At 28.7% G+C, this 11,891-nt stretch overlaps 1 protein-coding gene across 1 annotated transcript; it reads left to right on the top strand.

The window, feature by feature from the left end:
* Positions 1-1,550: 1,550 nt before the first annotated feature.
* Positions 1,551-11,780, top strand: Sirt1 (Sirtuin 1). The gene is made up of 10 exons (XM_072901315.1): positions 1,551-1,722; positions 3,106-3,235; positions 3,717-3,951; positions 4,623-4,838; positions 4,995-5,202; positions 5,603-5,761; positions 6,290-6,566; positions 7,143-7,960; positions 8,032-8,205; positions 8,350-11,780. Exons 1-10 carry the CDS (start codon positions 1,572-1,574, stop codon positions 8,448-8,450), a joined length of 2,469 nt encoding a protein of 822 aa, XP_072757416.1. The 5' UTR covers positions 1,551-1,571; the 3' UTR covers positions 8,451-11,780.
* Positions 11,781-11,891: the final 111 nt, after the last annotated feature.

Genomic DNA, 11,891 nt, shown 5'->3' with positions numbered 1-11,891 from the left:
ACATCACTACCAATGATGGAAAGGAAGCTACGTGAGAAGCACTCTTCTTTTTAGCAGAACAAGATGATTTTCAGCGCCATCTCTGCCCCAAGAAGTGGGGAAACGTCCAGTTTTGGACAAAATAAAATTTAGGATAAACTTCAGGCTGATATACGTGTTGATTGGCTGCAGGATAGAAAAAATTCTTGGATCTCTAGAAATTTTCTAGGGTATTTTTTTTTCTTCCATATTGGAAGCAGAAAGATATCTCTATCTGAAATAGTGCAGTCTAGTGCAGCCAGTTCAGCAATTAAGAACAGACCTTTAGATCTAAAAGTATATACCAGCGATCATGTAAAAGCTACTCACTTTCTGTGCTCGCTTTACGAAAACGCTAATATGTATATAAAAAATATATTATAAGAAAATTAAGGCATATTTAAAAGATTTATATTCAATAACTCACACAGATGAGAAATATTTTAAAATACACTCTAAAAAATCTTTATACATATAACTTCTCTATAAAAAAGATATAAAATATTAAAAGACTAATTGATATAAATAATTTAAATATAAAACTATTTATATATTTATAAAAATTATATTTATATCAATTAGTCTTTAAAAATCTTTAATTATCAAATGATTTATTATTAAATCGTTATTTTATTTGTATTTTAAAACTTTTTAAAATATAAGCATTTTATATAAAAATCTGTTTAATTTATATATATATATTGGCTAAACCATGACAATGGTTAAACTCTGTATAGCGTAAAAATATAATTTTTAAATTACGAAATTATCATTATCAATTATAACAGTTAATCAACATGACAAAGTGCCTACTTAAGTATGTAAAAAAATTTCTTAGAAATCTTTCAAGCATTTTTATTCAAAATTCTAGATAAAGAGCCTTAAATATTTTATATGTTTTTAAATAAACCTAACTAATGCAAATATATTGGAAAAAACGCAATAGCTTTTATAAAATAAACATTTGTCAATTGCATAACATTTTTTATTTTTTTATTAAAAATTACAAAAAAAATGAATTATCGACTGGGCTTACAAAATTTAAGAGTAAAAAATCTCTAAAAAAATTTCTTGATTCCCAATAAAATTCCATGAGAATTCCTTTTAATTTTTCAGGCATAAAAGAATAAATCTCTGAGAATTCGAAAAGTTTTCTATATTTTTCAAGCAGTAGACGCTCTGTAGGAGGAAAATTATCAAAGAGAGAATGTAAAAAAAATTTCTCGAGTCCCTATAAAATTCTATAAACAAAGCTCTCTGATTTTTTCAGGCACAAAATAAATTCTCGAACACTTCCAAAGGTTACTCGTATTTTAGCAGGGAAAATAGACACCCTCTATCTGTATCTATCTTTCGAATATCTTGTTGCGGCGCTATATGCGAGAAGCATACATAAAAAGCGTAGGAAATAGAGGATAGAGGTAGGAAGAAAAAGTGTGGGGGAAAGGGAAAGCGCGGCGGGAAGATCGGGGACCGGGGCGACCTCTGACGGAGCAGGCGGCTAGCCCGGAGAATACGACACTTCACCGCATTGCTCGGCATTGCTGTCGAAAATGGCGTCGAGTTCGGAGCTGCTGGAATATTCGTCTCCGGTGAAACGTCGCAAGATCGATGGCGGCGATCACGAGGGGAACGTCTCCGCGACCCTGGAGGGACCGTCGCTCACCGAGCTGCCACGTGACAGCCCGCACGACGAGCTCGAAGGTATCGAAATTTCTGGCCTAACGAATATACGCCATCGTCGCGATTATCGTGAAATTCGGCCGAAAAACGGGTGCCTCTCGCGCGCAAGATGGCAGCCATTGAACGCTTTTCGCCTCGCCATTGCGCTCGCGGCCCTTCGTCGCGTCATTTGTCCGCCATGACAGGTCGCGATAAATTGCGTCGCAATTTCATAAAATTATATACCGCCTTTTCACGACGCTCGTACCGTTTCCAGGCCGGGCTACGTACGATTCCGTACCAATTTTTTTGCTCTTTTTATTCAAAATATTGAAAGATGCATTTATTCCTGAGGAAAATACAAGTCGATCGATAAAATCGATCGCCTATTCCGAAGTGTTGGCTACGCGTTCGGTCATCACGTCCTCATTAAAACGTTCACAGATGGCATTCGTACGTTTGTTTCAGCTGCACCTTCTGTTCACACTTTGTTCTCCTTTGTACTCTCTTTTTCTACTACGCTTATTTTCTCGTTATAGTTTATTTCAATAGCACTTTTCGCATTTGATGTGGAACAAATTCCAAGTTCTCGAAGCTTCGAAGAAGGAACAAATTTCCTATATCTGCCGAGATTTTATATACGATCATGCTTCCGCCATTTTGTTGAATCGAGATATCACGGAATATTCGTTTAAATATTACTTGGCGCGAAATATAATTATATTAAGAAATTAATTTTTTAAGCACATTTTAATTATTATATTAAGCAATTAACTTTTAAATTTAAAAATTTAAATTGCACATTTTAAATTTAGAAATTTAAATTTAAAATTCTTTTTAGATCGCAATTTTTGAACAATGTTATATATATTTTTTTATTACTATATTATTACAAGAAATTAATTTTTAAATTAAAAAATTTTTTTAATTACATTTTTTTAATAAACTTTGTATTGCTATATTAAGAAATTAATTTTTTAAATTGCATTTTTCAAAAATATATTTTTTTAATTTGTGCACAATTATTTTATTGTTATTACACACATTGCATTAATAATGAACCAATGAGAAATGTATAATTATTTTTTAATTTTTTATTAGATATCTGTATGTTAACATTAAATTAAATATATATATATATATATATATATATATATAGATAGACAAATAAATAGGTAGAGATAAAGCCAAGGAAAGAGATAGACAGAAAAGTAAAGTAAATTATTTTACTTTTTACATTACATGAAATATAAATTAAAAAATTAATAATAGAAGAAAATATATTGGATAACGACATGGATAAATTAATTGTTTCAAAATAATGACATGATACATTTTTTATTTACTGTTTATACAGTATAATTAATATAAGTTAATCTAATATACTATAATATAAGTTATTAAATATATTTTTATATTATACAGAAATACTTGGCGCAGACAGTGGATTTAACGAACTGAGTGATGAATCTAAATCTACATCCATATCTCCTGCAATTACAAGTCTCAAATCATCATCTAGAATTGATTCTGCTAGTAATGGTATTGGTTGCATGTAAGTTTTGTAGACAATTCTTTGTTAAAAGATATTTATCAATAGCTATGTATGTCATACAATACATAAGATACATATGAGTATGCACACTCTCATACAAAAAATGTCTTATACATTATTTTAATATAATAATAATAATAATGTATCATGAAAATAAAATAGATTCAAAAATTCTGACACAGAAATGTCAAAAAACTAAAAGTTGTTTAGTTATAATCAAATTTTTGGACTATGATATAGTTTGCAAAGAACTTGCATGCATAAGCTTGTAACTATGTTCATACTGATCTATCATCTGGTATTGACTTGTAAGAGTCAAGTGAATAATTTGAGTAAATAATTCGTTTGTGACAATTAAAATTTATAAATAATATATATTAATATTCACAGAGAGTAGTTGTGTGAAATTTTTTTATATATAACGTACACATATTAAATACTCATTTTTTAAAATTACAAATTATTTAATTTAATATTTCAGAATCGATACCACAGACGAAAAAGACGAAATGTCTTCTACAGTATCAAATTTATCAGATTTATCAGGTTTGTCTGATCTTTCCGGAGATGTTGAAATCAGTCATCAATGGAGAAATGCTTCTTCATGGATTCAGAAACAGATGTTGACAGGTGCAAATCCAAGGGATCTCTTACATCACCTTTTCATGGATTCCACATTGATTCCTGAGCAAGTTGACGATCTTACATTATGGAAGGTATAAAATATATTTTGTAGTTTTCCAATAAGATTATTTAACAGTATCTGTTCCCTAGAAAAACGTGGAAAACCTGTAGAATTGTTAGGAATTTTTTTTATACCTATAAAAGTTCGGGAATTCTCAAACTCCAGAAATATTTTTAAAAATTCTCTTAATAATTTTTTTTTTTTTTTTTTTTATTGTAAACAGTAATCCATTGATATCCAAGCTGCAAATTATGTATTTAAAATATATTACAAATATATATATATATATATATATATATATATATATATATATATCTTTTTATATTCAATGTCTTAACAAAATATTGAATATGCAATATATATTCTTTTTAGTAAATAATTTTTAGCAATAAAAACTTGAAAATGTTATGTGGAAAAAAATGTTTATTGAAAGCTGTTCAGTTGTTTTCAGTACACTTGCAAATCTAGCACTTGAAATTTGAATGGTTCTTCCTGGTATGCGTAAAAAACATTAGAGAAAACAATTTTGAAAAAACTTATTTTAAAACTAGGAAATCTGTAAAATATTCTCTTTACCTGGAATTTTGTACAAAAATATTTGAAACAAATCAGAGATTGTTTTACAAAATTTAAGAAGATACTCTGTTTAAGATTTGATAAAAAAAAGTAAATAAGTATAACAATGAATTATATGAATTTTAGATTATAATCAATATGATGTCAGAACCTCCGAGGCGGCAAAAACTTAGACATATAAATACCTTATCGGATGCGGTACGATTAATTCGTAATAGTAAAAAAATTATAGTCTTGACTGGCGCTGGTGTTAGTGTTAGTTGTGGTATTCCTGATTTTAGAAGTAAAAATGGTATTTATTCAAGACTAGCACAAGATTTTCCAGACTTACCAGATCCACAGGTATTAAAATTTTGAATTTCTTTTAGTTAAAGCTTTATAACTGTTTGGGTTACAAGCGGCTATATAGTTAATATTCTAAAATATGTATCAAGACTACATATTTTACAGTTAAATATCTTAAAAGGAATTCATATATAATTCCTCTCTAATTTTCAGGCTATGTTTGACATTAATTATTTTAGTCAAGATCCCAGACCATTTTACAAATTTGCATGTGAAATCTATCCAGGACAATTTAAACCTAGCCCATGTCACAGGTTCATCAAAATGTTAGAAAAACAGAAGAAACTTTTAAGAAATTATTCACAAAATATTGACACTTTGGAACAAGTGGCCGGTATTAAAAATGTAATTGAATGCCATGGTAGGTACAATTATTATTTGTTTATTATATAAAAAATATTTTAATACTATTGTATAAGAATGTAAAGAATATTTTAATAATATTGAACACATTCAGATTTTTTTTACATTAATTTTCATATAAATTTAGATATTTTATCAATTTTAAACAATAAATATGTTTTATAATTGAAATAGAAATTTTGATATAAGAATTTTTAATTAAAATTATTTAAATTAATTATTTTAATTAAAATTAAATTTTAATTAAAATCTTTTTCAAGATTTTAGAATGAAAATAGATAACAAACCATTATGTATTATATTTTCAAGCAAATTTGCAATAAATGTTTAAAATGTCTAATTTTTGCAGTTTGCATTATATAATATTTTATAATTATATTTAATATTTTCTATTAAAGGCTCTTTTGCCACTGCATCATGTACAAGATGTAAATATCAAGTGAAAGCAGATGATGTTAGGGAAGATATCTTCGCGCAGAGGATACCTACGTGCCCGAAATGCCGTATCAACGCATTGCCTTCTATATCCGAAATTAATTGCAGCGAGAATTACAGAGGTAAATAAAGAAATTTGTTTTTGTATAATTCTTGCTGATAGTTATTTATTTGCAGTCTTTCGTAATGGCTTATCAATTTCAATATGATATGGAGAGTTAGCTATCTTTAGTGATAGTTTTCCGTTATTTAAGCCTTTGCTATAGTGTCGCGAGTTGATGACCAATGAGAGAATGTTATCTACTCTTCTGCGTCTCAAACTAAATGAAGTTACTGATCCAACACATAAGTCGGTACATCAATCGTAACTGCGAATAAAACTTCGCTTGTTAATAAGCGCATAAAGGTAAACTTACAAGATTGCACTTACTTACGTAAGTGCCGTGTTTCGTGGCTATTTAGAGCAACGGTTTTGTCGTTTATCATTTTCTCAATTTGACAGTATTGACAGTGTTACGATTGAGCAAAAAAATAAAAACAAACGCGACTCTTTAGAAAATTATTCATTAAGTAAAAAAAAAAAAAAAAAAAAAAAAAAAGAAAAAAAGTAATTACTATTTTATTTAATTCTATCTGCTTAAAATTTTCAGACTTGGTATCGCAAGGTATAATGAAGCCAGATATCGTTTTCTTCGGTGAAGGACTTCCAGACGCTTTTCACGATGCAATGGCCAAAGACAAAGATGATTGTGATCTTCTAATCGTTATTGGTTCATCCTTGAAGGTTCGGCCAGTAGCTCTAATTCCATCGTCCATTCCAGCGCATGTACCACAGATTCTCATTAACCGAGAACCATTGCCACATCTCAAATTCGACATTGAACTATTAGGCGATGGTGACATTATTATAAATCAAATATGTCACTTGTAAGTAAAAAGTTTATAATTTTTTATATGAAAAAAAACTGTCAGAGTGTCTACTTTGTAGAAAAACAATGGAAAATATGGAATTCTCAAAGATTTCTTTTGTGTCTGGAAAGATTGAACAATTTCTCACGGAATTTTATTGGAGAAATATTTTGAAAATTTTTTCTTTAATAATTTTGCTTTTATATGGGCAATCGACATTATAATTTTTAAAGATTAAAAAAAAAAGGAAATGTTATGTAATTGAAACATGTTTATCTACGAAAGCTGTTCAATTTTTTTGGAAAGTTGCAAGAAAAAATCTTTAAAATATTTTCTTTAGCTAAAATTTTGAATAAAAGTAGCTTGAAGAGCAGGGAATTTTTTTACAAACTTTGAGAGTAGACATTCTGTGCAAAATATGTTTCAGTGTTATTTAATCTTTTATATACATAAAAATTTTGTGCACGTTATATATTGCCATAAATGTGCATATAATAATTTATTCAATTAATATTCAATAATATTATGATTTTAATGTTTATGATTTTAATTATGATAATTAAAATCTCGATCTAATTATTGGTATTATGGTAGATTGGGTGACACTTATAAAGAAATCTGTTGGCATGATAAAATCCTGAAAGAAGCTTCACAACTTCTATTATCGCGCCATTTGTCCGATATGTGGGAACAGAATCAAGATACAACAAGCAACACTGAAATATCCCGAGACAGTATAGAGATTGATTTTAAACCACAAAACGTACCCTTGACTGAAAATCAAAACAGTCTATTGACTACAAATACAATATCGCACCAAACAGAAAATATAAATGTCTATACACCATCTTTCCATACTGGTCAATGTGTCAAAAATGCAGAAGAAAGCTTCAATCTTTTCGGAGAGAATCCAAAGAGACGATCAAGTGAGACTACTGTAGAAAAGGATTCCAAAAGTATGAATTTCGATAGCACATGTGAATCAAAAAATTCCATATCATCACCAGCAAAAATGAATGTCGAATGTGCAATGACTTCATTAGAAAGTAGATTTAATGTTGCATCAATGTCTAAAAAGAGCTTTAAAGAATGTCAGGTGGTGCCAGTAACATTGTCTCTTTCTTCGGAAGCCGTTATAAGCGAAAATACCTTATATAAATCATTAGACAATTGTGACAAATCAAACGAGCATGACAATACTGTAATGATAGATACAATGGAATCAGACAAATTGACACCGAAGCCTAGGCAAGCGTCAGTGGATTCCATGTTGGATTCGGGTATAGGTGACAGTTGTAATAGTGTCGATAGCACGGAGGAGAAATTCGATATTGCTGAATTAAAGAACAGAAGTTTAGAAAGACATTGTTGGCAACCAAAAAATCGAGAGAGCCTTGCCATCAGGTTACCAGGTATATTATTTATTCTTACAAATATTTGGACACTGAATAAATACAAATATTAATTACAATCCTTTTCGCAGAAAATTCGTATTATCAATTAGCACCAGGTAAATACATCTTTCCCGGTGCGGAAGTCTATTCCGAACCTGAAGATTTTGATCAGTGTTCCCTCTCGGCTAATTCCGATAGTACAGATAGCGATAGTGATTGTTCTTTAGAAGAAGAAGAAGAGGAGGATGAAGAGGAAGAAACATGTAAGTTTCTTTTATTATTATTTTTTATATCAGATATCAAGTTTAATTTATTTTTAAATTAAACTTGATATACTCGTGCTATGATAATTTCGTGTATAATCTATTACTTCAGTAATTATTTAATATTACTTTTTTTTTATCCAGGTGCGGATGACGATTTATCGGAAGGAGCAGACGCTGACACTGACGTCCAAAACAATGATGCAAAGTGGGCCAGTAATCCTTGTAGTGCTGAACAGCATTGAATTGGAATTACACCTGAACTTAGTGGTTTGATCATTGTTTTGCTATATCGATTTTCATCAAAGTTTGTTGAGATTATTTATATAGAGTAATAGTGCAATTTTTATCGGCTCGGTTATTGAAGTGAGATATATATGTTAAATGTTACATGTAGACAGAGTCCAATGCACACATATAAAACTGCTAATGTTTATTTAGTCGAACATTTAGATAATTTTTCGAAATTTTTCTCACGTTTGAGTAACAAATCGAGGCCTTTGTTAAGCACAAAACTGCATATTTTTTTTTTGTTTTTAAATGATTGTTATTGTATGCAAATTCACAATGCCTACGATAATGTACAGAAGGTGTATCATTAGTCTTATACACGAAATGTATAACCCTCTCTCGGCTCGCATTTTAATGACGCAATTAATAGTTGTTTCTGTCTGAAGATCATATGTGGAAATGATCAAAACTGCTTGTAGCTTAATGTATTATCCTATGATATGAATTAGTCTATTTAACTTTATACTCGTAAGATGTATATATCGATGTTTCAGCCTGTCTTTTATGTGCAAAAGACAAAGCGAGAGTATATGACATACCATTTAAAAAATTACACATTTTGTCCTAATTGTGAGATAACGTGTATAAATGAGATTAATTTTAAATGTATTAACCTCCAGTTGATAAAAATCGCGAATTATTGCATCTAATGTAGTGTTCTAAACGATACACGTTTGCTCTTTTTAGCTGCATGGTCTTACTCATTATATTTAACAAAAGTGAAACAATCGTATGAAAGAAGTCAAACAAAAAAAGAACAGAAGAGAAACGTAGAAAATACAACTAAAATTGACAGATTTAATTAATGCATTTTGTGAAAATAATCTATAATCTTTTATTATCAGAATACTATAGTCACATTTTAAGCATACATGAATGGAATAACGTAAAAAATTGTCTTTGTTGAAACTATGTAAGTCTATAACAATTTTGTTTTTATTTTTGTGATTTTTAATTTAAGTTCTTTAATTGATAAATAATACTAAATTTATTTAATGATACAAAACGATATGTGGACAAATTACACATTAATACTAAAGTGCTAAATTAATATTATTAATCAAAAATTAAATATTAATATTGAGTTTTATATTATTACATGCTATTTCTGTCATTATGATTCGCTAGTATTAGTTGAGATCTTCCTTCATTACAAACTTGAGAAAGAGAGAAATTATAATTAATTACAAATGGGGTATATTTTTATTATAAACAGAATTAAATTCTTTTAATACGAATTTTTATATTTAATTATAAAATATGTGTGCAAAAATTTATTCACATTAAAAAGAAAGATCGAATTTTTAATAAGTAGTAACTTATGAAATCTTTATCGGCCGACGCGCGCGCGCGTTGACGTAATCACACTCACATTCTATCATTAAGTTAATATTTATAGCTTTTCGCGTCCTGATAATACAAATAATCGTCGTAGTTCCACAATGAGAACACTCTCTTTAGATTCATTAAGTTCAACTTTGTTTCATTGGAGCACGGGCGAATGTACAAAGCAATGTTGGATAGCTTCGCATTGCATGTTATTTTTATATGAGCCAGAAGAAAGAAAATAGAATAGTGAATTTACAAGATTAAAATAAAATGATGCAATAATGTTTGACAAACCATGGAAACACATGTGTGTAATCATATATATAAATATAAATTATAAAAAAGAACGATATGTACAGAGTAATGTGAAAGCTAGGTGCAGATTAAGACTTTTTTTTGTATATCTAAGAAGAGAGAAAGGTTCTGTCAAAGTCATTATTGCAACTATATATCTGTAAGAAATAGAAAACGCGGTTGTGTACAAGTTTATTATATATATATATATATATATATATATATATATATATACTATATATATAATTACAATGGACGTAAACTTACTTTGATTCAATGCTGTTGCATTGTGTGAGTAATGTTTGAAATATATAATTGCAAATATGAAAAATATGTTAAAGTATGTATGTATATGTGCATGAGAAGAAGAAAAAGAAAGAGAGAAATGAATAAATCACACCCGATAAGTAAACATATAATATAGTTCTAATCACGCATATAAGATTATACAAGAGAGACAATTCAAGAAGGATCGTTTTGTTATAGGGACAATCTCTCTATGATTCACGATAATTCACAGAAAACTCGAAACAGCATTTGGTTCCTTAACATTAACAGGTAGTGATTTAATAAGTTTAAAATATAAACACACGCACGAGAATTATTTTTCGTTTTGTATAAACAGCTTTATCTATTACTGTTTTGTTGAACGATCGGCAGAAAGCAGATTAGGTATTATAGAGAATTCTTTTATTTATTATATTTGATATATATATTGTTTTTACGAATGTGTGTATGTATATAGATATATATATATATATATATATATATATATATATACACACACACACACACACACACACATATGCGAGTATCTGTCAATAAATAAGGAATTTTCAAATGCGCTATTACACAAATCTTTGAAAACTTGGATTCTTTGTGATCGACTAGATGTATAATGCACATAATGTCGCACATTAAATGAATTAGGTTTTTTTTTAGGTTTTTTTTTTTTTTTTTTTAATTATCATCCATATAATTATTGTTCATTCATGATAAATTGTATTTTTTTTATCTTTATATCTTTACTTAATTATTACTTTACTTATTCACGCGCCAGCTACTTAAAACGGAGTCTAAAAGGTATTTTGTGTATGATTACATGTTAATCGAGAAGCATCATCATGTAAGATTATATACATTCAAAAATATATTTGTTATACAAATATATTTTTTATATAGTGACGATTATACGTAAGAGTCGATTCAGAGAGAAAAGGTGAGAGAGAGAGGGGGGGAGGGGGAAAGAAAGAGAAGTCAACTCATAACAGTTTGACAATCAATATCAACTTTTTTTTTGTGCAGTAAATTTCTATATGAATATATACTCTGTCACGTATAAATATTTATTATTTTTATTGTAAATTGCAATTGTTATCGTATCAGCTGAATCGATGATGAAACGAAAGGATTATGTTCGATTGGAGATGTAATTTGTAATTTATATTACATCACAGATGTTTTAACGACGACGTCACCAACGATACAATAGGTAGCATAAATCTTGAATTTTTTATAATTTGTTATTTAATGTAATGTGACTATTAAAAAAAAATTGTTCTCTATTACAGACTCTTTATAAGTTTCCTGTTTCTTCGGTATTATTAACGTATAAGCTTATCTCTTAATAAATTATATATAAACGTTTTTCTATAATAAAAGTGTTGTTTTTAATTTTCCTTCTGTAATTTTCCATAAAAATCAATAGCCTGAACAAGATAAAAAGCATATATAAATTTTTTATCTTGCAAATTAATGAGACTTCTACATTC

The sequence above is a fragment of the Anoplolepis gracilipes genome, chromosome 10, assembly GCF_047496725.1.
Source record: "Anoplolepis gracilipes chromosome 10, ASM4749672v1, whole genome shotgun sequence".
NCBI classification, from domain to species: Eukaryota; Metazoa; Arthropoda; class Insecta; order Hymenoptera; family Formicidae; genus Anoplolepis; species Anoplolepis gracilipes.
The sequence above is the reverse complement of the archived record's forward strand: the minus strand, read 5'-3'. Positions and strand labels throughout refer to the sequence as shown.

Bases quoted from the DNA above. Each gene is read 5' to 3' on its own strand.
- Sirt1 (XM_072901315.1), top strand. From the start codon at position 1,572: ATGGCGTCGAGTTCGGAGCTGCTGGAATATTCGTCTCCGGTGAAACGT. The intron at 3,952-4,622 runs GTATAAAATATA...TATGAATTTTAG, and splicing joins ACGATCTTACATTATGGAAG to ATTATAATCAATATGATGTC. The intron at 5,203-5,602 runs GTAGGTACAATT...TTTCTATTAAAG, and splicing joins AAATGTAATTGAATGCCATG to GCTCTTTTGCCACTGCATCA.